Source organism: Eublepharis macularius, chromosome 4, assembly GCF_028583425.1.
Source record: "Eublepharis macularius isolate TG4126 chromosome 4, MPM_Emac_v1.0, whole genome shotgun sequence".
In the NCBI taxonomy this organism is placed as follows: Eukaryota; Metazoa; Chordata; class Lepidosauria; order Squamata; family Eublepharidae; genus Eublepharis; species Eublepharis macularius.
The window spans coordinates 184009119-184035917 of record NC_072793.1 but is presented as its reverse complement, the minus strand read 5'-3'; the positions used below and the strand labels follow the sequence as shown (position 1 = coordinate 184035917).

Sequence of the window (26799 nt, the reverse complement as noted above, 5' to 3'; positions counted from 1 at the left end):
GTTAATTTTGCCCAATTGCAGGGTGGCATCTGAAGATGGCCTTGTTCAGATGAGCGAAGCTGCCGTGGTGGAGCTGAGGGAAAGAGGCTGTCATACAGATAGGAAGGGCTTTGTTTGGGATTGCCAAAACCTTGAATTGAGCCCACTAACTGATAGGCTTTTCCTGCCTCAAAGCAAAAACAATCACAACAGGGGACTCATATATATCTACTTCCAGGGCTTGGGGGGGGGAGAGGGGGTGGAACTCAGTGGGTTGCCAGCACAGGGGGCAATTCTTGGTGGGAGGTAGTGCCCCTGGTACCACATGTGCGTGCGCAAAGGGCATGCATGCTCCCAGGGCCAATGACATCACTTTGGGTCAGCTGGAACAAGGGGGGAGTTTTTAAAAGTTTAAATCACCCTTGGCGAAAACGGTCACATGGCTAGTGGCCCCGCCCCCTGATCTCCAGACAGAAGGGAGTTTAGATTGACTTCCACACCACTGGAGCAGCGCAGAGGGCAATCCAAACTCCCCTCTGTCTGGAGATCAGGAGGCGGGGCCACCAGCCATGTGACCATTTTCAAGAGGTTCCAGAACTCCATTCCACCGCGTTCCAGCTGAAGAAAAGCCCTGTCTACTTCTATGCATGCAGGAAGGCTCTTTACCTTGACCTGCTGATCCAGCCATGTGGATCCAGCCACAGTAATCACACGGTCAGACTACTGTAACACACTCTGCCATTGAAGACAGAAACGCCAGCCACTACAGAATACTAGAACTTGATTACTATTAAAACTTAGGCACAGAAGACAGATTACACACACTGATTAGTTTTCAGGCTCAATTCCAGGTGCCAGTGTATACCTGAACATATTTCAGGGCCTTGTTCCCACATAACCGCAGGGCCGCCTCATTCAGCACGACCTGCTGCCAAAGCTCCGCTCACCTGAGCAACGTTAACATGGAAGGGGAACGGCTACCTGTACGGAAGCATTCTTTCTGGAGGCCCCTGCTGAATGGAATAGGCTGCCGATTGAGGTCAGAAAGGCTCCCACAACGGTATCGTTCCATAAGCACAATTTATAAAATGGAAACAGTGCTATTCTCTTTATACAACTACCCTCTTGAAGAGATGTTAAAGAGATGTAGTTTTACTCTACAAAGCATTTAGTCAGTTTTCTGAATTATATATTGTACAAATATTCTATTGCATTCCCTTCTAATTTTCAAAGACAATTTGCATTGCAATGTGATCCCACACTCCGGAAATGTCTAGGTTTTCTCTCTGGTATGAGTTATTTTAATGGGACGTTCAGTTTCCACCATGATGGAAGCGTTTTCAAGACTGCTGGCATTCATAAGATTTTTTCCCTGTGTGAATTCTTTGGTGGGAAGAAAGACTTCCACTTTGAAGGAAGATTTCCCAGCACTTCAGGCTGTCTCCTGCATGTGAACCCTATCCCTCCTCCCAAAGCTATTCTCACATTCCAGGCATTTATATTTTTTCTCCCTATTCTGACCTGAGAAGGGAATCCCAGCCCTTTGTCATTAAGGATCAATGCACACACACCGGCTGCAAGCTTAAATTGTTTTTATTTAACTTCATACATACAAGGAGTCTCTACTCACAGTTCTACTAGACAGTGAAAGGAGAGACTGCATCTTTCATGGATAAAGGTCCATCATAGGGCTTTGTAGACTCAGTCTATGTGGTGATAAAAAAGAGATGACTGCTCCTTTCCCTACCGAGGTGTAAATGAACAGAAGAGGAAATGGCCGTTAACAGTTTTGGCAGGCTCTGAATGCCCCAGGAACTGAAACTTGTGGGGTCAGGCACTATAATTCCCAAGATGAACTTCTGTTAAAACATTCTAAGTTCTAGCACATACTGATTAACTGAGTAATATATTCAGCTTGCTGTGTTAATTTTTTGCTGATAAGCAAGAGTTGAACTCTGTCTGAAGCTTCTCCCTACAACAGGAAATTATGTGGTTTCTCCATGTGTGGATTCTTGGATGGCAACCAAGTTGATGCTTCTTTTTAAAGCCTTTGTCACACTCCAGGCATTTAGAATTTTTTCCACTTTGTGAATTCTTTGGTGGGAAAGAAGAGCTGAACATCAACAAACTTTTTCCACCCTCAAGGAATTTATATGGTTTCTCCCCATGTTGATATGGTGATGTTTAGCAAGCTTGCTGTTCAGAGAGAGAGCAGCTCTTTCTACACTCCAGGCACTTATATGGTTTCTCCCCTATATGGATTCTATGATGCAAAAAGAGACCAAAAGTGTGTTTGAAGCTTTTTCTACACTGCACGCATTTATATAGTTTCTCCTGTGTGAATACTATGATATTTAGTAAGTTCACTGTTTGAAGAGAAGCTGTTTCCACACTCTAGGTATTTCTATGGTTTCTCCCCTCTGTGAATTCATTGATGGTAAGAAAGACCCGAATTGTTTCTGAAACTTTTTACATACTGCAAGCATTTATATGGTTTCTCCCCTATGTGAATCCTATCGTGGTTAGTAAGATCGCTGTTCGAAGGGAAGCTTTTCCCACATGCCAGCACTTACATGGTTTCCTCCCTGTGTGAATTCTTTCATGGTAAGACAGACCTGAATTGTTTCTGAAACTTTTTACATACTGCAAGCATTTATATAGTTTCTCCCCTATGTGAATCCTATCGTGGTAAGTAAGATCACTGTTCGAAAGGAAGATTTTCCCACACTCCAGCACTTTTATGGTTTCCTCCCTGTGTGAATTCTTTCATGGTAAGACAGACCTGAACTCTGTCTGAAACTTTTTCCACACTCCAGGCGAAAAGAAAAAATAACATGCTCTGTAAAGTGTTCTGAAAAAAAACTTAAAAATAAATTTTATTTGTTTAAACTATAACTAATAAACAAATGATAAAAAAACACAACAATCTAAAAAGATATATTGACGAAGGCTTTCACGGCTGGAAAACGATGGTTGTTGTGGGTTTTCCGGGCTGTATTGCCATGGTCTTGGCATTGTAGTTCCTGACGTTTCGCCAGCAGCTGTGGCTGGCATCTTCAGAGGTGTAGCACCAAAAGACAGGGATCTCTCAGTCTTTTGGTGCTACACCTCTGAAGATGCCAGCCACAGCTGCTGGCGAAACATCAGGAACTACAGTGCCAAGACCACGGCAATACAGCCCGGAAAACCCACAACAACCATCAATCTAAAAAGAATCACACTAACAATCAACACAAAATAACACGCAAGACAAGCAGCTAATAATAAAAGTAGTTTAGAAAGATAAGAAAAAGAAAGGGACAAAAACTAAACTACACACTGAGTTCTAATTTTCTCCACAACAAATATATACTGTTTTCAAAAACTCGCTTATTCTATGTTAAGCATAAGAGCCCCCTTTTTATTGTTCATGAGTCTTAATCCATAAATCCAGATAGCATCAAATCATTATTATTAATGATTTGGTGCTATTAATGATTTGGTGCTCTTTTGGTGCTACACCTCTGAAGATGCCAGCCACAGCTGCTGGCGAAACATCAGGAACTACAATGCCAAGACCACGGCAATACAGCCCTGAAAACCCACAACAGCCATCGTTCTCCGGCCGTGAAAGCCTTCGACAATACATTATTATTAATTTCATGTAAAAAGTCTGTAAATGGCTCCATTCAGCCTAAAATGTAGATAATGTTTTTTCTCTAATCAATGAAGTGAGTTTTGCCATTGATGCAAACTCCAAAACTTTTATCCACCATTGTGAGCAATGTTGGAGTTTTCCATTTTTGTACATACAATACTCTTGCTGTTGTGATCATATATAAGAACAAAGTTCCAAAACTTCTTTCCAACGGGCTGTCCATCATTCCCAACAAAAAAGTCTCAGGTTTCAACTTGAATTTTTTTTTATTATAATACTTTGATCTAATAGTGCCAAGTACTGGATTTAAAGGAAATAGCATTTCAATTTTTTTTCTTCTCTGAATCTGAACGTTAAAATTTTTATTTTAATTGGCTAAATTAATAAAAGATGGCTCAAAGTACATGGTGAAAATACTCCCTGGATCATTCACTAGCTCCAGATATAATTCAAAAGATGGGAGATACTTTTTGCAGTAAATTGGACTTGCTGAAGAATAAAATGCTAAAAGATTTTCAAAGCAGAGCTGTTCAGTGAACTATTTTTTGATGGGCAATAAGGGCAGGATTTTGACTGAAGCTTCTCCCACACTCCAGACATTGATATGGTTTCTTGTCTGCGTGAATCCTCTGATGTTTAGCAAGTTCTCTGTTTGAAGAGTAGCTCTTTCCACACTCAAGGCATTTATATGGATTCTCCGTTGTATGGATTCTATGATGGGAAGAAAGTGCTGCAATGTATCTGAAGCTTTTCCCACACTCCAGGCACTGATATAGTTTCTCCCCTGTGTGGATTCTTTGATGGTAAGAAAGAACCAAACTGAGTCTGAAACTTTTTCCCCACTGCAGGCATTTATATTTTTCTCTCCTGTGTGACTTCTTTGATGGAGAGTAAGTTTTGCATTCTAACTGAATTTTCCCCCACACTCCAGGCATTTGTATGGTTCTCTCATCTGTGAACTATTTTTTGATGGGTAGTAAGGGCTGGCCTGTGACTGAACCTTATCCCACACTGCAAGCATGTATATGGTTTCTCCCCTGTGTGGATTCTTTCATGGGAAGCTAGTTCTTTTCTCCGTTTAAAGCCTTTCCCACATTTTAGACACGTATATGGCTTCTCCCCTGTATGAATTCTTCGGTGGGCATTAAGGCTTCCACCGTCACTGAAGCTTCTTCCACACTCCAGGCATTTATATGGTTTCTCCCCTGTATGAATTCTTCGGTGGGCAGTAAGGTTGCCATTGTGAGTGAAGCCTTTTCCACACTCCAGGCATTTGTATGGTTTCTCCCCTGTATGAATTCTTCGGTGGGCAGTAAGGTGTTCACTCCGTCTGAAGCTTTTTCCACACTCCAGACATTTGTATGGTTTCTCCCCTGTGTGGATTTTTACATGAGAATCTAGATTACTGTTCCATTTAAAGCCTTTCCCACATTCTAGACACTTATATGGCTTCTCCCCTGTGTGAATTCTTCGGTGGACAGTAAGTTCTCCACTCCAAATGAAGCATTTTCCACACTCCAGGCATTTATAAGGTTTCTCCCCTGTGTGAATTCTTCGGTGGGTAGTAAGGTTTCCATTCTGAGTGAAGCCTTTTCTACACTCCAGGCATTTGTATGGTTTCTCCCCTGTGTGAATTCTTACATGGGTACTTAGATCATACTTCCTTTTAAAGCCTTGCCCACATTCTAGACACTTAAACGGCTTCTCCCCTGTGTGAATTCTTCGGTGGACAGTAAGGTTTCCATACTGAGTGAAGCCTTTTCCACACTCCAGGCATTTGTATGGTTTCTCCCCTGTGTGAATTCTTCGGTGGGCAGTAAGGCTTCCACTCTCGCTGAAGTTTTTTCCACACTGCAGGCATTTGTATGGTTTCTCCCCTGTGTGAATTCTTTGGTGGACAGTTAGGTGTCCACTCAGACTGAAGCATTTTCCACAATCCAGGCATTTATATGGGTTCTCCCCTGTGTGAATTCTTTGATGGGAAGTTAGAGTTTGTTTCCATCCAAAGGTTTTTCCACATTCCAGGCATTTAAATGCTCTCTTTGTATTATGGGTGTTCCAATGCATAGTCGTATCTGCTGTTTCAGAAAGACCTTCTGCACTTCCAGGGCGCTCTTCTCTATTGTCTCCTTTGGATATTTTCTGAAGGGGTAGGATTTCTTGAAAACTGTCCCCTTGGAAGACATCACAATTTTCCTTCTCATTAAGTGGGTTTGTTCCCTCCACCATGCTCAATATATCACAATATTCAAAGTTCTCTTCCACATCTGAATACGTGTGTTCTCTCTCCATCACTGGATATTCAGTTGCTGACTTCCACACACCGTCTGCAGAAAGAAATAGAAACCTGGTATCAACATAAACACAAAAAAAGAGATCCTAGAACTAAACCAACTTATATAGTTGGTTATATGATAACTTATATAGTTGTCAGTCCTTGGCAAGTAGTTCCCCAAGTTCTCCACACCAAACACTCTGGTGTTTTGGTTGAAATAACTTTATTAGAGATCCATCAGGTTCAAGGTGCTCATACAGAGGTATTGGCAGAACTGATATGAATGGCAAGGGCAATGTTACTTATAGGATAGCTTGACGTCCTCAGGACAGGGACTGTTAGGATTTGGGTGCAAAGATGCCCAAGGGTGGGGGAGACACGAAGATGGGTTTATCCTAGACAGCAAAAGAATGAAATCATTTTCGTTCCCAAGACTGATACATTTCAAACCAGTTCCAGCCAGCCTTCAAGGACAGTTGCTACACTCGGCTGGGAAAGTGAAAGTAAGTATTTGTGAGATAACCTGCTAGTATAGTACCCCTAAGAAACATCCACCCGGCCCCAACGGTCATACAGAACACGTATTTCATTCATGGCCCAGCATAGAACATGCAATTGCATTCATGGCAGATATGCAGTCAAGAATTAGCCTTGGAAAGCAGTTTCTCAGGAACCTTCTATGCTCCTTTGCAAGAAGTATGACTCCAGACATTTAACATATTTATACTGAGCATGTATTGTCCGAGAAGGCTGTAAATTCTAAAGAAATATTTGCATTAGCTCTAAAGAATGTGTATAAACTGTGTGCTGACCTCTGATCTTCAGTTCTGTAAACTATTAAGATTTAAGGGCCTATAATAGTCTCTGCTGTGATTATTTGGTACACATATGTTCTAATGAGGGCATCTGCCTCTGGTTTTATTAATAAATTAATAAATAAAGCTCATAGTTCTTTATGCATCACTATTTAGTGTCTTGATTACTTGAGAAAGTTGGCTTTAAGGGAAATGTATTTTGAAAAGCAGTGTACTCTAAAAATATTTACCTAACACTGGGAATGCTGGATGGAACTGAGTACTGACCGATCTCTTGTTTGGGACAGTTAAATGGAAAACAGGATTTTCCTGGGACAGTGATTGGCGCAGAGATCCTTCTTCGCCATGAACTACAAGTCAGAGGGACTGACCCAGAATGCAGCAAGAAGACACTAAGTTTGTACTCAGACTGTCCAATGGTGGATTATTTATTCTTTCCATGTCATTGGGGGGTGGGTGGGGGGTGATGGAATTGAGGCAGTGCTAAAGGCCGTGTGGATTTCCTGTCTGAGGTGCCCGACCTACAAAGTTCTCTCTGGCCATAACTGGAAAGACATGTCCTGCTATCCTCAGAAGGGTACTCCACAATTTCAGAAACAAATCTTCATCACCCTTTTTCTTTCCTTTCAGTATAACAAAGGATCAGGGGTCTAATCCACGTCTTTAACAATAAAACATGGGAAGGAAGCAGAAATGGGGGGGGGGGGGAATAAAGGGTCCAGCATACATTCAAGAAGAGAACCGAACCCAGGAAAGGACGTCACTCTCCCTTCAGTTCCACCCCCGGCAGGCCCAGGGCCCCTGCGGATCCTCAGCCTGGGCTACATCCAGCTCAGCTCAGAGCTCCCCTGCTAACTCTGTGGCTCTTTCATACAACACCCCAGGAGGCTCCTGCACTCCCCTGTGAGGGAAATGACCCTTGAGAGAGACGCAGCCCTGCTCGGAAACCAGGACAAAAGTCATCCTGGTGGGTGTCTGAGATTTACTCATCGCAGCAGAAATCCCTCCTGACTCCCCGAACCTGCTGCCCGAACAGGGTGACATTTGTAGTTTGAGCAAGAAGCAAGGCCTGTGGGGAGGAAGCCAGGGAACATGTTCTTAACTAACCAGCTTTTTCACAGCAGGTGCAGCTCTAGAGAAAATATAGTGGCAGGTCTCGGATACCGACTAAGAAAAGGAACACACGATGGTCGCTGACTGACTTGAGTCTTACAAACCCCGTGCATCTGTTGAATGAATCCAGTCCTTGAGTTCTGGAGCTGAGAGTCTGCTAGAACCAGCTGGGCCAACAGAGGGATATTAACAGAAAAAGGGCAAGACGTGTTACCCTGCCCCCCTCCCAAATCAAGCCTATCTCACAAGATACAGGTTTTCAGCCTTGATGTCACCTCCAAGCTGGTCTCTCTTCATCCAACATCCTGCCTTGTTATCTGAACCTAGAGAGCTCTTGCTTCCCTTCTCAGGCACTGAAACTACACCCACCCAAGACCCCTAGAAACAGGTATTATGGACACCAGAAGTAAAAGATATTTTAGCTTTATTAAGCAAGTCCAGTTATAAGGAGCATATACTCCACAAGAACCACATACACTGAACATGAGTCAGCAGCGTGATGTGGTAGCTAAGAAGGCAAATGCGATTCTGGCTGTCGCAACAGAAGCAGAGTGTCCAGATCACACAAAGGGATGGTATCACTCTACTCTGCTCCGGTTGCACCTCACCTAGAGTATTGTGTTCAGGTTGGGGCACCACAATTTAGGAAGGATATAAACAAGATGAAACATGTTCAGAGGAGGACAACTGAGATGGTGAGGGGTCTGGAGATCAAGACCTATGAGGAAAGGTTGAAGGAGCTCAGTATGTTTAGCCTGGGGAGGAGACAACTGAGAAGTGATATGATAACCAAGTACTTGAAGGGCTGCCATATAGAGGATGGCACAGAACAGTTTTCCGTTGCCACAGAAGGTTGGACCAGATCCAACAGGATGAAATGAAATCAAAAGTGTTTTCGGCTAAACATTAGGATGATCGTCCTGACAGTTAGAGCGGTCCTTCAGTGGAACAGGCTTCCTCGGAAGGGGGTGGGCTCTCCTTCCTCTGAGGTTTTTAAGCAGAGGCTAGATGGCCACCTGACAGCAATGCTGAGTCTCAGATCCTGGACAGATCAGGAAAGGGAGGGCAGGAAGGATTACATCAGGGCTTGGTTTTCGTGGCCCCTGATTACTCACTCAGGGAAATGTCAATCGCCTCTCTGGGGTCAGGAAGCAATTTTCCCCAGGCCAGTTTAGCTAGAGATCCTGGCATTGTTTTGCCAACTTCGGGCATGGAGCAGGGGTCACTGGGGGTGTGGGTGGGAGGTAGTTGTAATTTCCTGTATTATGCAAAGGGTTGGACTAGATGACCCTGGCTGTACCTCCCAGCCCTGAGAGTCTATGATTCGATAAGCACATGCCATAGGAAAATAAAAGAATAACATTCTGGCTAGAGGCTAACTAACACTTTAAACACTTGCTACCTATTTCTCTACAATTATTGTTTGGCATAGTATGCTTACCCACCAGCTAAAGGAACTCCAGTCTGCCCCAGAGGGTTCTCATCAAGTTGGCACAAAGGCAGGGAAGCAACAGCCCTCTCGCATGCTGAACTGAGTTGCAAAGGTCCGCAACGGGCCCTCTTTTCTGGCCTCATTGCATCTCTGAATAACCCTGTTAGCCAATCTGGACATGCTTGCTTAATTAGCAGTGCTAGAATGAAGAAATCAAGAAGGATGAACAAGGGCTGTTTCCACTAAACTCTCAAGGATAATTCTCCTGAGAAGAACAAAATTCAACAGTGGCATGTAGTCTTGCTGTATCTAAGGAACACGGCTGGGAAATGGACTCGCCAGAGAGCCTCTGTCTGAAGAAACAGCTTTAAAAATGGATCAGAGAGGGTAGAAGGAGGAAGATTCCGATTTTCATGATCTACACACACCTCTCAGCCTTCACAAGCCATCTAAGTGTTTCTGAGGAGAAGCAACTGTGAAGATAAAAACTTGGAAATATACCAGATAGTATCTCTTTCCCCTTATATTCTTCTTCACCCACCCCTTCCCACCCCTCCTTTTCTTGTTCGACTTCCAACAGCATTGTAACCCCCCATCCATCATTAAACTTCCTCGTATCTTACTTCTTTATATCCCTAGTAACTTACTTAACTACTTTGCATAATCTTCTAAATTATCTATAGGTAAAGATATAATTAGTCCTTTCATTTCAATAAATGTCAAAAGACCATAACTCTCCCTTTAGGGCCCACTTTTTCTCCAAGTAATTTTTAAATTTCCCCCAGTCCATTATATATTCCTTAAGATCTTGTTCTCTCAATTTACGTGTCAACTTATCCATTTCAGCCATGTACAATAACTTTTGTATCCAGTCTTCTGCTTTGGGTATTTCTTCTTTCTTCCAATATTGTGCAAATAATATTCTTGCTGCAGTCACCATGTAGAAAATCAAGGCTCTGTCTTTACAATCATTCTTTTCTAGATTCAGACATAACAATACCATTTCCGGATTTTGATTAATTTTCTTCTGCAAAATTTCTGACGTTACTTCTACTATTGGTTGTTGGGGGTTTTCCGGGCTGTATTGCCGTGGTCTTGGCATTTTTCGGATTACTGATATAGGAAGGAAGGAAGCAGATGCAGAAAGCCAGAACGATATCCACAGAAAGCCTGCTAGTGGTACGCCTGCCCTCCGGTACAGGTGTCCTCTTCCCTCTTACCTGAGCTGGCTTCATGGCAGCTCTTTTCACCAGATGGAGGAGTGTTGGGAAGGCGTCAAGAGTGTTTCTTGGCTGCCTGGAAAGCTGAGAAAAACAGATGATTGAAAACCCTTTAGGCTACACAAACATCTTCTGCGCCTGCGTCTTCAGTGAGGCTCTATCTGGATTTGTGTCACAACAGAATTCAACGTCTTGATGTATTGTCGAAGGCTTTCAACGGCCAGAGAACGATGGTTGTTGTGGATTTTCCGGGCTGTATAGCCGTGGTCTTGGCATTGTAGGTCCTGACGTTTCGCCAGCAGCTGTGGCTGGCATCTTCAGAGGTGTAGCACGAAAATCCACAACAACCATCAACGTACTGAGTTTGTGCAAGGAAGGCTCCAGAGTCTCTACCCTATCATCTTACCTCTGAGCCACCCCTTTTGTTTGGGAAAAGGCCCATGTTCCTCACCTATCCATCCCCTCCCCTCCTGGTCACGTTACCTTACAAGCCTGCTAAATCTATTTCTGGGCACTGAAGAATCCCTGCCAGAAGTAGGGGCTGGAATGGGACTGCTGGACTGAAGGTGGCAAGGAGAGACAGCAGCCCTGGGCGTGGCAATTAAACATTTTCCTTTCAATCATGAGAGAACTCCTCCCCCCAGACCGAAATGTTCAGCCACTGCTGATTTTTCCGGTTGTCCAAGTCTGCAGTGTCTTTCATGTTCTTTTATTCTTGTCTGGATGCTACGCTTTGTGGTCCCGATGTAAACTTGTCCACAGCTGCAGGGTATATGGTATACTCCTGCAGAGGTGAGGGGGTCTCTACTGTCTTTTGCTGATCGTAGCATCTGTTGTATTTTTCGGGTGGGTCTGAATACTGCTTGGAGGTTATGCTTTTTCATAAGCTTTCCCATCTGATCAGTAATTCCTTTGATATATGGCAAAAACACTTTTCCTGTAGAAGACTGTTTTTCCTTGGTTGTTTGATTCATCCTGGGTTTGATTGCTCTTCAGATTTCATTTCTGGAGTAGCCATTTGCCTGAAGTGCGTGGTTTAGATGATTAATTTCCTCATTGAGAAAGTGTGGCTCACATATCCGTCTTGCACGATCCACTAATGTTTTCATTATGCCTCTTTTCTGTCGGGGGTGGTGATTGGAGTTTTTGTGTAAGTACCGATCAGTGTGAGTTGGTTTCCTGTAGACCTTGTGACCTATCTGAAAGTTTGCTTTGCGGATGACCAAGGTATCCAGAAATGGGAGTTTTCCCTCGAACGTCAGGAACTACAATGCCAAGACCACGGCAATACAGCCCGGAAAACCCACAACAACCATCGTTCTCCGGCCGTGAAAGCCTTCGACAATACATCATGCAACACATACCAGAGATGGGTGTTTGATGGTGATGGTGCGCCCGTTCTGTGAACAGAGTGAGCACCGTGATCAGGCTGCAGAAGAATGGGCTGAGCCTGCATATGATGATGCCTTGTAGTTGTTGAAATGTACAGCTGGACACTGTAACATTTCAACAAAAAGAGAAGGGGGGTGGTCTGAGGAATATGGATTTAAAGAAAGGGATTTTATATACCAATTCTATACCATTTCAGTATTATATGCCTTGCATCTTTTCTATGCTCAGGAGCCACTGTAGTATTTGTAATGCAACCTGCAAGAATATGACACTTGAAATAAGATCAAAGAAAAATGTATGTTAAAACATGTTAAAACTCTGTAAGAACTGAGGGCTAACAATATATTGCTTGTAGAGAGGCACCTGTAGAAATGTCACACAAGTGCTTTTTGAAGAAACTGAGTAATGTAGCAAACTAGGTCACCCACCTGTGGCATTCTCTCTCTCAAGGCTGCGAAAAGGGGAGAGAGGACAGACAGGTGGGGGGACATTCCTTTCCACCCACAGAAAGTGCCCTTCTGAGGGGAACAGGCACAAGGATAAGATAAGGAACTGCAAATCTTAGAATTTCCCCAATTACGTAGCTGACCTAGACTTGCGTCTTCCAATCAAACCCCTAGATATCTGCGTCAAAGACTACGAGCCTGAAGGTAGCAAGGAGAGACAGCAGCCCTGGGCTTGGCAATTAAACACAATCCTATCAATCATGAGAAAACTCCTCCCTGCAGACAGAAATGTAGCCCTACAGGGAAAAATTTTGTGCCCAGTGTCTCTGCTTGTCTGAATTAGTTCAGAGACTGACATCCTCAAGATGTGCTGGGCGGGGCCTGGTCTCTTTTCTTCCGACCAGCCCCTCGAACTGCAGGCCCTGAAAAGATTCTGCTACTCTGGTTCATAGTTTTTGGAATCCACTCCCCCCCCCAAATCTCCCACCCTTCCTGCTGCTCTGCAGCCTTGACCTGTCGCCCCCTTCGATCCGAAAGCAGGACCCTTTTCTATTCATGCCTCTCGCGGGTCTTTATTCCCCTGCTCTCCTTTGGGGTCTGCAGAGTGGCTCTTTCCGAGGCTGCAAGGGGACCCCCGGGCAGGAGGGGGGGCATAAAGGGAAGGGAGGGGATCCCCCCCAAATCAATAGACCCCCCCTCACTTTGTTCGGCCTCGGCTCTTGCATTGCACAGACCCCCCCCCAATATCTCCCCCTTCCCGCAAAGCCCCTCCGAGCTCACCCGACTCCCTCCCAGCCATGCAAACAGCAGCCGGGAAACAACGGCGGGAGTCCTGCAAGGGGGAGGGCAGGAAACGACTCTGCACAAACACACACAAACATAGATGCCATGTGCCTCTCTAGGGCTGCAGACTCGCTTGCTTCAACCCTTGGGGAGGCGCTCCCCTCTTGAGCAGTGACCAGAGACCGCCCCGTGTCGCTGCTGCCTCCCGCCCGTGCCTCTGGCCTTTGCTTGCACCAGACGCGGCGTGTTTCTCTTCTTCGCCCGGGGGTCGTGGGAAAGGCGCCCGGAACTCAGGATGCCCCTCTCGGTCTCCCTGGCCCCGCCGCTCTGTTGGGTCAGGAAAAGGTTCATGTCCCGGTTCCTGCAGCTCAGGCTTCTCTTAGAGGCACAGGAGCTCAGCAAGCCTCTCCCGGGGGAAGTTGGCAGCCCCCCCCGGGACTCCCACGGCTTAGGGGCGCCGACCCACATCTCCTCCTTCCTGGGGCTCATCTCGCCCCCCCCCCCACTGGAGCCTGAAGAGATGGCTGGGCATGCCAACTTCCAGGAAGGATCTGGAGTTCTGCTGGCATTTAAACTGAGCTCCAGACCAGAACTGACCTCCTGCCCGTCGATTTCCAGGATCTCGTCTCTTATCAGGGGCTCTTTCAATGGACTGAGTCCTGAGGGGGGGTGGGGGGTGTTGTCAGAATTTTGTTAGTGGGTCGGAACCAGGCCTTTTTGGCCCATGTTAGAAATAAAGAACCAGCTAGAGTTTGGAAAAAGAAATCTTCCAAAGGCTGACTGTCTGTCTGTCTGTCTCTCTCTGCAAAATAAAGTTGCGTTTCCGGAGGTTTCACCCTCTGTGTCAGATAAGGCTATAAAAGTTGTTAATTGTTGGAGACCATTGAAGGGTCATCTGGCCATTGCATGTAAATCACTAAGAGGACACCAGGACAAACAGCAAACAGCTTATCTTCAGGAAGAACGGGATAACCGATAGCCAGTGGTGTGTGAACATTCCTTTGCAAATTACAAATGCATATCAAAGATGCAGTCTATCACCGAGGTAAAGGATGTGTGGACTTGTGTTTACACGAAAGACCCTCAGCGGAACTGTCTTTCAAGAACAAAGACAATGTAATTGATTAGGATGTTAACAAGCCTTTGATACCTCCCTATAAAAGAGTGACGAACCAGATACTCAGGACCCTTCACTTGCCAACACGCAAAGGCTAGTGCTAGCCTTTGCGGCTGTGCAATGGGGGGGGGGCCAGAGCTCTGGAATGGGGGGAGGGGTTTTTTTCTGTAGTTATCTTATAATATTGTTGTATCTTGCATGCTAACTTGTATTCTGTATCTATCTCTATAATGCTCTAGTGGTCAGTGAGCTGGGCCCATATCTGGTGCCTTGCCCAACTGTTTTTTGTTTTGTTTTCCCTGTATGAATAAAAACTTCCAGTTTTGCTTAAAGACCTTCCTGCTGCTGGCATATTATTCTTAGTGGAGACATCAGTACTAGGGAAAGATCAAGTGAGGTTGCACTCTTTACATGCCTATGGTAAGAGGCAAATCCAAGCAGCTGGTGGACTAGTCCCTGATTGCAGAGCAACAATTTCCACAACAGGGGGGTGGGGGGGAGCTTTTCCTTCCCTCCTGAATTCACCCTCTTGCCAGAACTCTTCGAGCTTGAACTGGAGGCTGCTGGGTCATCCGGTGAACCCCTCACGTCCACTCTCTGGTTTTGTTTTATTTGAATGCTGCTGCACTGAACTCCCTCTGTTTGGTCTGGGGGGGGCAATACGGAAGCTCTGCTCTTATGGTGAGTTTGGGGAGTGGGGGGGCCTGTTTTTTTAAGAAACCCATCCTTTAAAGGAAGGGATACTGGAGAGGGAGCTGGGATGCTGAGAATGCACCAGCATGAGAAGGGACTGGAAGGCCAGGCTCTTCTTGGGACTGGCAGTGCATTGCTAAGCAGCAGGGTGGAAAGAATATAGGGAGAGAGCTAAGGCTTACGTGGGCATAAATGGCATTTACGTGGATGTAACTCCATCTCCACCGGCGAGGTGCACTACCGCAGATAGGTTGCCACCAGCGGGTGCACTTGGCAGCTGGGCGGAGGTATAAGTGCAGTGCTGGAGAGGGCGGGCCAGGAATTAGTCCGCTTCCGAAGCCAGAGCTCGGAACGCTCCCTGCAGCAGCAGAAAGTTACGGCACGAAAAATGGAGGCGTAGCCCACAGGCACCAATTGAACTGGAAAACTTGGGCCACTCTCCCTACACCCATCCCCGCCCTCACAGCTGGAGGAGCATAGGATGGGAACTGCCACAGGGGCCCAACCGCATGCGCTTCTGGGGTAGGCGAGCCCCCCTCCCTGCACCCAATCACTTGCCCACGCACCCTAAAAAAACCTCTGGCTGTACTGCTCATGACCTCAGATAGGTGAGAATGCGGCCGGCAGCTCCGCCCTTCAGCCTCCTGCTGTGGAGATTTGTGTGCGAGGCAGGAGAGTGGGTCTCATTGTGGTGGGCCCTGAGTGCACTGGGAGAATGTAGTGGGCAAACTGGGAGAACTTTGCACTTGCTCAAGGGAAGAAGGGCAATAACCACCCAAGTCTCCCAAGTGCCAACTGTGCCTCTCACCTGAACTCGCCTGACTGCCCGCCTCTTCAGGTGATGCAGCCAGTCCAAGGAATCCTATAACATAATTAAGCGGCTTTCCTATGACTGACCGGCTTATGCGGAGCAGGCTCAGTGTGCCTGAAGGAGGGACTGGCTGCCTCCCTTACCTTACCTTCCTCACTTTGATAGCCAGATGGCCAGGCTGCAGGAGGGGTGGCCGCTTCATTCCCTTCACTGCTCCAGTATCGGCGGCAGAGACGTACCTGCCCACTTTCCAAGCCGGTGGCCAGCTGCAGGAGGAGCAGCTGCTTTCCTTCCTCTTGCCGCCAGGATAGGGGGCAGGAACAAGCCCGCCCACCTGTCAAGCCAGCAGCCAGCTCGCAGCTGGGACTGGGAAGGTTGCCTGTCTGTCAGGTGTCCTCAGCCCCCATCGATGGGCAGAATCAGCAGCCTGCGAAGCAAGAGGCTGGGATATCCTGCGGGTGACTGAAATCTGGGGCGGGGGGCTGCTGAGTCATTTATCAGCTTGAACAGGACTCCCCGTGTGGGGTTGCCAGTTGCAGGTTGTGAAAATCTTAGAGATTTTGAGAGCTGAAACTTGAAGGGCGGGTTTAGGAGGGGAGGAAACTCAGTAGGGTGTGGTTCCATAGAGTGTACCCTTTGAAGGAGCCGTTTTTTCCTGGAGAACTGGTCTGTCATCTGGAGCTCAGTTCTAATTCAACATCGCCAGCAGCCACCTGGAGGCTGGCAACCCCATCCCTGCACCTAACCTGTGGGTCCCTGTAGGGAAAGCAGAAGCCTCGGGAGACCTTACATCAGAGTAGACCATCTTACAGTTGTCCACACTCCATCGTTGTCTTCTCTGTCCCAGGGAGAGGGCAAAGAGAGATCCAGACAGGCTCCAGGAGGTCCAGAGAACCATCCATCAGGAGCCAGAGATTGGGTGTGTGACTGTGGGTGACTGGAACCTTGGGGGGGGGCACAGAGAGACATTTAAGAGCAGTTTGTTAATGAGGGCCACCGAAGCTAAGTTGATTAATTTAGTTGGGGAATGTACCTTCCCAGGAATGAACTATAACTATTTGATTAGCTCCTTAATCAAGGACAGGAGAACTCCACACGGAAGGAGGGAAAGCAATGTGTTAAGTAGGGATGACTCTAGGAGGCCTTTGTTGCGCTGGATTCCTTAGGGGCTGAGGAGCCTGTAAATCCAATCACCACGGATCACTCCGCATACCTATGCGGCATTCCATTCATGCCTGGGTCTCCCAGGTGACACTCAGCAACTGTTTGCTGGCGGTCCTCAGCTGCAAAACAACCTGCCATTTTAAATCCAGAGGCCTGGTGACTTTATATCATGGGTAGCCATGTCAAAATGGCTATTAAAGATGGTGGAGGCCAGCCCGACTGCTTACATAGTGTGTAGAGTGTCAGGGTGGGATGTAGAAGGTGCATATTTGAATCCCCCTCTGCTGCTACAGCCACCCCAATGGTGCCCCTCCTGGGCCTCTGCAGGCAAGAGATAAGCCCCAGAGGGCCACCAGCCACACCCTGCCTCTGCAGGACAACCCGGGGCTTACTGGTGGCCCTTCTCCCACCCTCACTCACCTTCCCAGATCTGATGAGAGTGAGCTAGTAGGGGCATGCAATTCAGGGCAGGGTCAGTGACATGCAATTAAAGGAGCCTACCTCACAGGGTTGCTATGAGGATAAATGGAGGAGAACTGCTTTGGGTTCCCATGGAGGAGAAAGTCATAAATGCAGCTGCCTGTCTGCTATCCAGCAAGAGCACTGCATCCCAAAATCTGCACAAAAGAAAACCTTGTTCAGACATGGGCACGGTACCAACTGTTAGGGGAGATTTTTGCAATATTACTCTGCTTCCAATTTATAACTCCCCTACTCCCACTTACCCACGTATGTTTCAAGGCACCAAACACAATGATTATGGAAGAAATATGGGCTTATTCTTTATTTAATAATCCCATGACACTGCCTCCGCAACAAGTATGTATCATTTTCAAAAACTCGCTGATTCTGTTACACATTTAGAGCCCTCATTTTTCTATTGTTCATGATTCTTAATCCATAAATCCGGATACCATCAAATCATTATTATATATTTTATGTAAAAAGTCTATAAACGGCTTCCATTCAGCCAAAAATGTAGATAATATCTTTTCTCTAATCAGTGAAGTAAGTTTTGCCATTGAGGCAAACTCCAAAACTTTTATCCCCCATTCCCCCATTGTGACCAATGATGGGGTTTTCCATTTTTGTGTATACAATACTCTTGCTGCCATGATCATATAAAAACACAAAGTTCTAAAACTTCTTTCCAACTGGCTGTCCATCATTCCCAACAAAAAAGTCTGATTTCAACTGAAAAAACTCATCATTATAAAACTTTGATCTAATATCACCACCTACTGGATTTAAGGCAAATAGCAACTATGAATCTGAAAATTTTGATTTTAATTGGCTAAATTACTAAAAAATGGTTCATGGCGAAAAGGATCCCTGGATCATTCACTAGCTCCAGATGTGATTCAAAAGATGTGTGATACTCTTAGCAGTAAATTGGACTTACTGGAGAATAAAATGCCAAAAGATTTCATGGATTTGAAAGCAGAGCTGTTCTGTGAACTATTTTTTGATGGGCAGTAAGGGCTAAACTTTGACTGAAGCTTCTCCCACACTCCAGGCATTTGTATGGTTTCTCCCTTGTGTGGATTCTTACATGAGTATCTAGAACATGCTTCCATTTAAAGCCTTTCTCACATTCTAGACACTTATATGGCTTCTCCCTTATATGGATTCTTCGGTGGGCAGTAAGATATCCATTCTGACTGAAGATTTTCCACACTCCAGGCATCTATAAGGTTTCTCCCCTGTGTGAATTCTATGGTGGACAGTAAGGGATCTTCTCTGACTGAAGCATTTCCCACACTCCAGGCATTTATAAGGTTTCTTCCCTGTGTGAATTCTATGGTGGACAGTAAGTGTTCCACTATCAATGAAGCATTTCCCACACTCCAGGCATTTATAAGGTTTCTCTCCTGTGTTAATTCTTTGGTGGTCCATAAGGTGTCCACTCTGAGTGAAGCTTTTTCCACACTCCAGGTATGTATATGGTTTCTCCCGTGTGAATTCTTCGGTGGTCAGTAAGGTGTCCACTCCATCTGAACTTTTTCCCACACTCCAGGCATTTATAAGGTTTCTCCCTTGTGTGGATTCTTACGTGGGTAGTTAGAGCACCCTTCCATTTAAAGCCTTGACCACATTCTAGACACTTATATGGTTTCTCCCCTGTGTGAATTCTTTCATTTTTTATACCAAAGAAACGCGTGCCCGGCCATCAATAGTTCATGTCCTTCCAAGTTTAAAAGCCTTTCATTTTCTAGAGCAATCCACTCTTTCAACCAGGTCAGCACACAAGCCTTATAGAATAGGGTCCAATCTGGTAGGGCAAAGTCTGCTTTTTCCTTAATATCTTGTAGGGCTTTCAGTTTAATTCGTGTTTTTTTGTTCTGCCAAATAAAAGATTGTACAGCCTGGCTAAGGTCCTTAAAGAATACTTGAGGTAATCCTAATGGAATATTTTGAAATAGAAACAGAACTCGTGGGAGAACATTCATTTTTATCGCTGCTATATCTGTTGGTCATCCAAATTCCTAGTATTTTATCTTCTTTTCAATTATTAGTTGCGATTTTTCAGTTAATTCTTCCATCTGTCGTTTTTGGATCTGTTTAGGAATCAACTTTGTCTTTTGAATATTTATTTTTAATCCTGCCATAGCTCCATATTCTTTGATTTCCTGTAAGAGCTTCTGTATTGATGTTAAAGGATCTTCTAAAATAAAAACTAAGTCATCTGCGAATGCTTGTACTTTGTATTCTTGCTCCTCTGAACTCTTCTGAGTTCCGGATCTTGTCCATAACTTGTTCCAGTGTCAGTATAAATAAGAGAGGAGATAATGGACAGCCTTGTCTTGTTCCTTTTTCAATTTCTATTGGTTCTGTTAGTTGATCATTAATTGAAATTCTAGTCCTTGAATTATTCTCATTATTTCCTCACACTGCATCTCACCTAGTTGTTTAAACATAAATTGCCAATTGAGATTGTCAAACACCTTCTCAGCATCAAGAAACATCAGAGCCATTTGTTTTTCTGGATGGGTTTTGTAGTACTCCAAAATATTTAATATTTTTCTTATATTGTGGCTAGTCTGTCATCCTGTTAGAAAGCCGGCCTGATCTTGGTGGATCATCTGGTCCATTAGTTTCCTCATTCTCCTTGATAACATAGTTGCAAAGATTTTATAATCTACATTCAGCAGGGAGATTGGTCTATAGTTTTTGATTTCCTTCAAATCTAATCCATGCTTTGGAATTAAGGATATTGTAGCTTCTTTCCATGTTTCTGGTATGGATTCTAACCCACATTTCTTCCATCAGCTTCTTAAAGCGAGGAATTAAGGTTTCTTCAAAGCATTGATAGTATTCAGCTAGTATGCCATCTGGGCCTGGAGATTTCCCCTTATTTTACTTTTTAAAGGCCTGTATTATTTCATTCATAGTGATTGGGTCATTTAAAATTTTCCTCTGTTCCTCACTGAATTTCTTTAATCTCATTTTTTTCAAATATTTATCTTGTTGTTCTGGTTGGACAGTCATTTTCCTATAGAGCTTCTTGTAGTAGGATTCAACCACCATCTTTATTTCTTCCTGAAGGACTTTCTCCTCTCCTTTTTCGTCATTCAGTGACATTATTTGTCTTTTAGTATTTTCTTTCCTTAGCTTGTAAGCTAGCCATCTTGTAGGCTTGTTTGCATTTTCAAAATAATTTAATTTGGCATATTTAATTTTCTTCTCCATCTCCTCAGTTAACATTAAATTAAGTTTATGTTGGAGTACCTTTATCTTCATTTTTTATGTACTGTTTTCAGGAGCATTTTTAAAGTTGTCTTCTTGATTTTTTAGGTTTATTTCCAAATTTTGATATTCTTTGTTTCTCTCTTTTTACTTGCCGCATATCCGATTGCCAGTCCTCTGAAGAAAGCCTTACTTGCATCCTACACTATATCTATAGTAGTTTCATTATTTAAGTTTTGTTTGAAATACCATTTCATTTCTTTGGCAATTATTTCTCTAAATTTTTTGTCTTTTAATAAACTTGTATTTAGTCTCCACCTAAATTGTCTCCCCCCCCCTTTTATCTTTATTAAGAGAGGGTTGTGGTCTCCAGTCACTTGCGGCAAAATGTCTATTTCTTCCATATCCGCCACTAACGATGTTGAGGCCCAACACATATCTATTCGTGACCAAGATTTATGTCTGTCCGAGTAGAAAGTATAATTAGTTGAATTCAGATTTTGTGTTCTCCATAAGTCTACAAGGGCCATTTCAAAGAATTTTTTAGGAAGCACTTTCCCCCCTTTTTCCCCATTCTTCACATGTTTCCTATCCAGCTTTTATCCACTACTGCATTGTAGGCTCCCACCATGCATATATCATTGTATTTCAATTTGGATATTTGCTCTGAAAGTCTTTGAAAGGATTTTTCTTGTTGCTCACTTGGGGCATAAATATTCACTACCAAGATTTTCCTTTGACCTTTCTGAAGTTCAGTCATTAGAATTCTTCCCTGGTCACAGGCATAAATCAATTTTGGGTTCAGTCTTCCCTGTGTGTAAGTTACTAGACCTCTCTTTTTAACTTTGTCTGCTGCAATGAATGTGTGTCCCAGGTTCTTACAGTTCAGGAGCCTTTCCGCTTTATCTCAAATATGGGTTTCTTGAAGGCATAGAATCTCCGCTTTAAATTTTTTCAGATATGTAAAAGTTCTTCTTTTTTGAGGGGAGTTCAATCCATTGATATTCATTGAGAGTATTTCTAGACAGTTACTGGCCATTACTTCTTGCCTCTCTTACTACCTTGTTTATTTTCTTCTCTGGTTTGCTTCCTGGTCTGTACTCCTCCTCTTGTTCCATCTTCTGGTTCTGGTTCTGACTCAGACTGTGGGCTTACATTTTCTTCCTCTCCCTTGCCTTCCTTGGATTTCTGGTCCGCCATCAAATTCTTTTGAACAAACGCTTGTGCTTTAGGAATCAAATTAATATTGAACCTTTGTCCGCTGAAGTTAAAAAGCAGCCCCTCTGGTATCAGCCATCTATATTGTATGCCATTTGTGCGTAGTAAGTCTGTCAGAAATCCATATTCCCATCGCTTCATCCGCACCTCCCATGGAATATTTCGTAGGACCATCACTTCTTCATCTTGGGACTTCAAGGTGGTTTCTCGTATTGCTTTAAGAATGTCATCTCTGGTTCTGCGTCTGATGAATCTTACATGGATTTCCCGTGGTTTTTTGTTCTTTTTTGCATAGGATGAGCTTATTCTAAAGGCTGTGTCTATCTCCGTTTCCATTTCTTCTGGCTGAATATTTAGTGCTATTGCCAGTAGCCCTGATGCCACCTTTAAGGTGTTTTCTCCTTCTTCCTCCTTCACATTCTGCAAACGCAGCATCAATGCTGCTTTCTCCATCTGTAAGGTTATCAGTTTAGTTTCCATCACCAACTGGCTTTTGGATACTTTCTCAATCTTGTCTTGATTCTGTTGAGTCTTCTTCTCCACTTTTCGCACCTTAGATGTTAATTCGGCTGCATCCTTTTTGCTTTCTCTTCTCTCATTCTGGAACTCTTCAAACCTATCATTCATAGTTTTCATTTTGTCAAGCAACTGGGCCACGCTAGCCTGCATTGACTGAATTGATGCCTATATGGATGTAGGTGCCTGTGCCATAGCTGAGGTCACAGATTTGAGGCTTCCAGGGTATAGTTTTTGGCCTTTTTCTTTTTCTTTACCTGGCAACATCTTTAGACAAATATCTCCACGATTATTTTTACTATCTATCCTCAGCTCAGTAACTTAAAATAGTAAGGCCCCGTCCCTCTCCCTCCTTCTACCCACTTAAGACAGAAAACAAATATTTTGTTTCCTAAACCACAATGATCCAAAACAAAGAATATTTTGTTTCGTAGACCACAATGTTCTAAAACAGTTCCTTTCTCAGCCAGACAATATTTGAGTATCTTTCTAGGATAAAAAACACAACATTCTCTCTCGCTAAACCAGCTTATGCCCTGGAAATTAATCTTGGGAGATCTTCTTCCTGGAGCTACAGAAAATGGGAGAGGAACTACGCAGATTCAATTACTTTGTACTCCATTTTGAAAGCCCCCCCCCCAAATACCAAAAATAAAAATAAAGAATGTAGATCCATGCAAATAGAAATCCAGCCAAGCTTCAGCAGTAAAAGATCATCAGGAATCCTCCATTGAGAAAAGGAAAAAAAATAAAAAGGAACAAAACCCAGAAAAGCGTATATTTATATCCTGAAATGGGGAAAAGATAAAATACAGGAACCAAAATCACAGAAGGCAAAAAGGGAACACAACAACAACAACAAAACAAAACATGCAGGCTAAAATCCAGACTGTAATCCAGAGAGTCTTAATCAGTAGCTCAGAGGACTTTTCTCTTTTTCAGTCAATCCCAAAGCCTTTCTAAAAGTTTTCAACGTAGATCAAATATCAGTTAATGGCCATATAGAGGTCTATTGAGACTCCTCTTCATTTAAGGATATTCTTAATTTCTCACTTAGTGTAAAATAAGCCAAAGTCTGTCCTTATGGTACCTTGGATCTTAAGCAGTTAGTTTCTTCTCCTCCCCCCTGTAATTCAAACAAGGTAAATAGAGAAGCACAAAAAGAGAAAGGGGTGGTGGGGGGATTCTTGAAACTTCTCTATGTTGGTAGCCGCTCTAGTTAGGTTGAAAAGAAAAAAGATTAAATCTCACCCATATGTTCGGAACATATTAAAACGTTTGCTGTTGCAGATTCATGGTGTTTGTCATTTTCAGTCATGCTAAGTTATGCAGAGTTCGGGATCCCCAGCTTGTGAGCCACAAGGCTTCCTCTTCACCCTCCGCCAAACGAGCAGATGGGGGGGCACAAACAGAGCTGCTGCTCCACCTGATACCCCTTATCGCACTCCAGCTTCGCCCCCCCTCCAGGGGGGATTTTTGAAGCTTGAGAGCCAAGCTTCAAAGAGAATGTGAGGATTGGGTTTCAGATCTGAAGTTCAACAAGCCCAACGGCACTGGCCCATTTCCCAGAAGTCATCTTTAAATTACTTTTCCACATTTGTGACGATTGCTCTAAATCTATTGCATGTCCCACATTCTCAGCCCATTTTATCGTAGTATCTTTGACCTCTTCCCCCTGTAATTTTGCCTTTATAAGCATAGCATATATTTTCTTTATCATTTTAACATAGGTACCACATAGTATCACATCAATATTTTCATCCTTTTCATAAAAATCCACTGTTTTGACTTTTTTATATCTAGATTCCAGTTGTGCCTGGCCCCACCATCCCAACTCAATGTCTAGCTCTGCCATTTCTTTTGGATTTTTTAATAGTCCAGCTGCTTTTAGTAAGATCTTATAGGTAGGAGTTTTTGCCTCTTTTTTCAACGAAGGATGTGTAAAAGCTTCAGTTGGGGAAACCACAAGGGAATTCTCTCATAAAAAGTAGATCTTATTCTTTCCCAGACCAGTACTAGTGCTTTCCTTATCCAGTGATTTTTAAAGTATTTATGATTTCTCCATTTTTTATACCAGAGATATGAGTACCAGCTCATCAATGGGTCATGTCCTTCCAGGTTGTGTGAATTCTTCGGTGGGCAGTAAGGTTTCCATTCTTAGTGAAGCCTTTTCCACACTCCAGGCATTTATATGGTTTCTCCCCTGTATGGATTCTTACATGGGTACTTAGATCATACTTCCTTTTAAAGCCTTGGCCACATTCTAGACAATTATATGGCTTCTCCTCTGTGTGAATGGTTTGATGGGCAGTAAGGCTTCCCCTCCAACTGAAGCATTTTCCACACTCCAGGCATTTATATGGTTTCTCCCCTGTATGGATTCTTACATGGGTACTTAGATCATACTTCCTTTTAAAGCCTTGGCCACATTCTAGACAATTATATGGCTTCTCCCCTGTGTGAATGGTTTGATGGGCAGTAAGGCTTCCACTCCAAATGAAGCATTTTCCACACTCCAGGCATTTATAAGGTTTCTCCCCTGTGTGAATTCTATGGTGGACAGTAAGTGTTTCACTATAAAAGAAGCATTTTCCACACTCCAGGCATTTATAAGGTTTCTCCCCTGAGTGAGTTCTTCGGTGGGCAGTAAGGTTTCCATTATGATTGAAGCACTTTCCACACTCCAGGCATTTGTATGGCTTCTCCCCTGTATGGATTCTTTGGTGGGCGGTAAGATGTTCACTACGTTTGAAGCTTTTTCCACATTCTAGGCATTTGTATGGTTTCTCCCCTGTGTGAATTCTTCGGTGGACAGTAAGGTTTCCAGTCTTAGTGAAGCCTTTTCCACACTCCAAGCATTTGTATGGTTTCTCCCTTGTGTGGATTCTTACATGGGTACTTAGATCATGTTTCCTTTGAAAGACTTGCCCACATTCTAGACACTTATATGGCTTCACCCCTGTGTGAATTGTTCGGTGGTCAGTAAGTTGTCCACTCCAACTGAAGCATTTTCCACACTCTAGGCATTTATAAGGTTTCTCCCCTGTGTGAATTCTATTGTGGACAGTAAGTTTTCCACTCTCACTGAAGCATTTCCCACACTCCAGGCATTTATAAGGTTTCTCCCCTGTGTGAGTTCTTCGGTGGGCAGTAAAGCTTCCATTCTGAGTGAAGCATTTTCCACACTCCAGGCATTTATAAGGTTTCTCCCCTGTGTGAATTCTTCGGTGGTCAGTAAGGTGTCCACTCTGAGTAAAGCCTTTTCCACACTCCAAGCATTTGTACGGTTTCTCCCCTGTGTGGATTCTTTGGTGGTGAGTAAGGTTTCCATTCTGAGTGAAGCCTTTTCCACACTCCAAGCATTTGTATGGTTTCTCATTTGTGTGGATTCTTACATGAGTAGTTAAAGCACACTTCCTTTTAAAGCATTGCCCACATTCTAGACACTTAAATGGCTTCTCCCCTGTATGACTTCTTCGGTGGACAGTAAGTATTCCACTCTGACTGAAGCATTTTCCAGACTCCAGGCATTTTTGAGGTGTCTCCCCTGTGTGAATTCTACGATGGGCATTAAGGTTTCCACGCTTCATGAAGCCTTTTCCACACTCCAAGCATTTATAGGATTTCTCCCCTGTGTGAATTCTTTGGTGGGCAGTAAGGTGTTTACTCCGTCTGAAGCTTTTCCCACTCTCTACACATTTATAAGATTTCTTCCCTGTGTGGGAAGTTAGAGTATGTTTCTGTCCAAAGGTTTTTCCACACTCCAGGTATTTTAATGTTCCCCTTGTATTATGGGTGCTCCAATGCAAAGTTGGATCTCTTGTTTCAGAAAATCCTTCCACACTTTCTGGGCACTTGTCTCCTTTCTTTATTTTCTGAGAGGGTGGGATTTCTTGAGAATTATCAACTTGGAAAACATCACAGATTTCCCTCTCATTTACTTGGCTTGCTCTGTCCACCACAATCCGTGCATCACTATATTCAAAGCTCTCTTCAACATCTGAATACATAAATTTTCTTTCCATCACTGGATAGTCAGTTGCCACCTCCCACACACCATCTGCAGAAAGAAAGAGAAACCTGGCATGAACACATATGGTTAAAAAAGAGAGCCAAGAACTAAACCAGCTGATATAGAGAATGGAAGAGTTCAAAGGATCGATTTCTGGACACTATCAAGTTTATGTCGGGAATGCAAGATAGTATTGACCGATCACTTGTTTGTGACAGTTAAATAGAATTAGGATTTCATGGGGACTGTGATTGGTGCAGAGATCCTTCTTTGACATGAGCTGCAAGTCAAAGGATACCGACCAAGAAAAGCAACACAGGAAGGTCGCTGACTGACTGGTGTCTTACAAACCCCGTGCATCTGAGGAATGAAGCCAGTCCTTGATTTCTGGAGCTGAGAGTCTGCTAGAACCAGCTGGGCCAACAGAGAAATATTAACAGAAAAAGGGCAAGACGTGTTACCCTGCCCCCCTCCCAAATCAAGCCTATC

At 43.9% G+C, this 26799-nt stretch overlaps 1 protein-coding gene and 1 pseudogene across 1 annotated transcript; both read right to left on the bottom strand.

Moving 5' to 3' along the window:
• Window positions 1-4564: 4564 nt before the first annotated feature.
• LOC129328174 (zinc finger protein 501-like) lies at window positions 4565-7968 on the bottom strand. Its single transcript, XM_054977030.1, has 2 exons — window positions 7814-7968; window positions 4565-5943 (listed from the first exon to the last, which is right to left on the bottom strand). The coding sequence occupies exon 2, from the start codon at window positions 5906-5908 to the stop codon at window positions 4565-4567; it is 1344 nt and encodes a 447-aa protein (XP_054833005.1). The 5' UTR covers window positions 5909-5943; window positions 7814-7968.
• A 9783-nt stretch (window positions 7969-17751) lies between these two features.
• Window positions 17752-25906, bottom strand: LOC129327018 (zinc finger protein 91-like; annotated as a pseudogene).
• Window positions 25907-26799: the final 893 nt, after the last annotated feature.